Source organism: Eurypyga helias, unplaced genomic scaffold (genome assembly GCF_000690775.1).
Source record: "Eurypyga helias isolate BGI_N326 unplaced genomic scaffold, ASM69077v1 scaffold32572, whole genome shotgun sequence".
Classification (NCBI taxonomy): Eukaryota; Metazoa; Chordata; class Aves; order Eurypygiformes; family Eurypygidae; genus Eurypyga; species Eurypyga helias.
Window position 1 is genome coordinate 8,799 of NW_010237164.1, and position 957 is coordinate 9,755.

The window sequence follows — 957 nt, forward strand, 5'->3', positions numbered from 1 at the left end:
GGTGCCGGTTTTGGGGAACGGCCCGAGAAACCCCCCCGCCCCCAGCGTCACAACTCACTTGGTAGAGCTCCTCCTTGGTGACGTAGGGCTTCCCCTCGGAGCTGAGGGCGCGGAACGCGCTCTCGATCTCCTCGCTGGATTTGACGTTCTCCGTCTCCCTGCTGATCATGAATGCCATATACTCCTGCAGCGAGACGTGCCCGTCCCTGCCGGCGAAATCCTTACCCTCACGGGAGGGCATTCGCGCTTCGGGGAGGAGGGAGAGTCTTAACGCAGGAGACACCCTCAACACCCGCCGTTTCCTAAAGGGAATGTCTTCTTCAGGAATGTCAGCCTCAGCGCCACGTGAACTGCTGTGAGACCTTCCGCAGCCTCTCCACACCCGAACACGCAGAGCGCTCCGCCGGGGACAGACCCTCCAGCCCCCCCGGAGGATTCCGACACACGGTGTTCCGCCATATAAACCCAGAAGGTCCCACCCACCTGTTGGGATCCACGGTGTCCAGAATAGACTCGAACTCCGGGTCCGGCTCTCCCTCCTCAACCATAGGCAGGTCGTAGCCGAGAGAGCGCAAGCAGGACTTGAACTCCTGGTGATTAAGTCGTCCAGACTTGTCCTTGTCAAAGTGCCTACACGGAAACACAAACGCCACGTTTAAAAGTGTCGGATGTGGAGTACTGAAAGCTCTAACATGGGCTGAAACTGGAACAGGTTCTGGACAAACGAGCTTGGATCTATGAACAGTTCTGCCTAACGCACCGAAGAAGTAAGGACAAATTCTTCACTTTGCTTAAAAAGCACCAAAACAGGCCATATTTCCATACGGGATTCCCGTTCCTACAGCACTGTGCCCACACCCAGCGTGCCCAGGGGCTCCTGGCCGGGGCTGCAGCCAGCAGCGGGGCCGGAGGCTCTGTCCCTGCTCAGAGCGGCTCAGCGCAGCGCCGGGCAGGAGC

General features: G+C 58.9%; 1 protein-coding gene across 1 annotated transcript in view; it reads right to left on the minus strand.

The window, feature by feature from the left end:
* LOC104506424 (spectrin alpha chain, non-erythrocytic 1-like) overlaps positions 1–630 on the minus strand; it is a gene marked incomplete at its 5' end in the record, with an annotated part of 1,461 nt that extends 831 nt beyond the window's left edge. The window contains 2 exons of the mRNA XM_010147364.1: positions 59–206; positions 484–630. Of these exons, the coding sequence (XP_010145666.1) occupies positions 59–206; positions 484–630 (295 nt within the window). The remainder of the gene's footprint in view (positions 1–58; positions 207–483) is intronic.
* Positions 631–957: the final 327 nt, after the last annotated feature.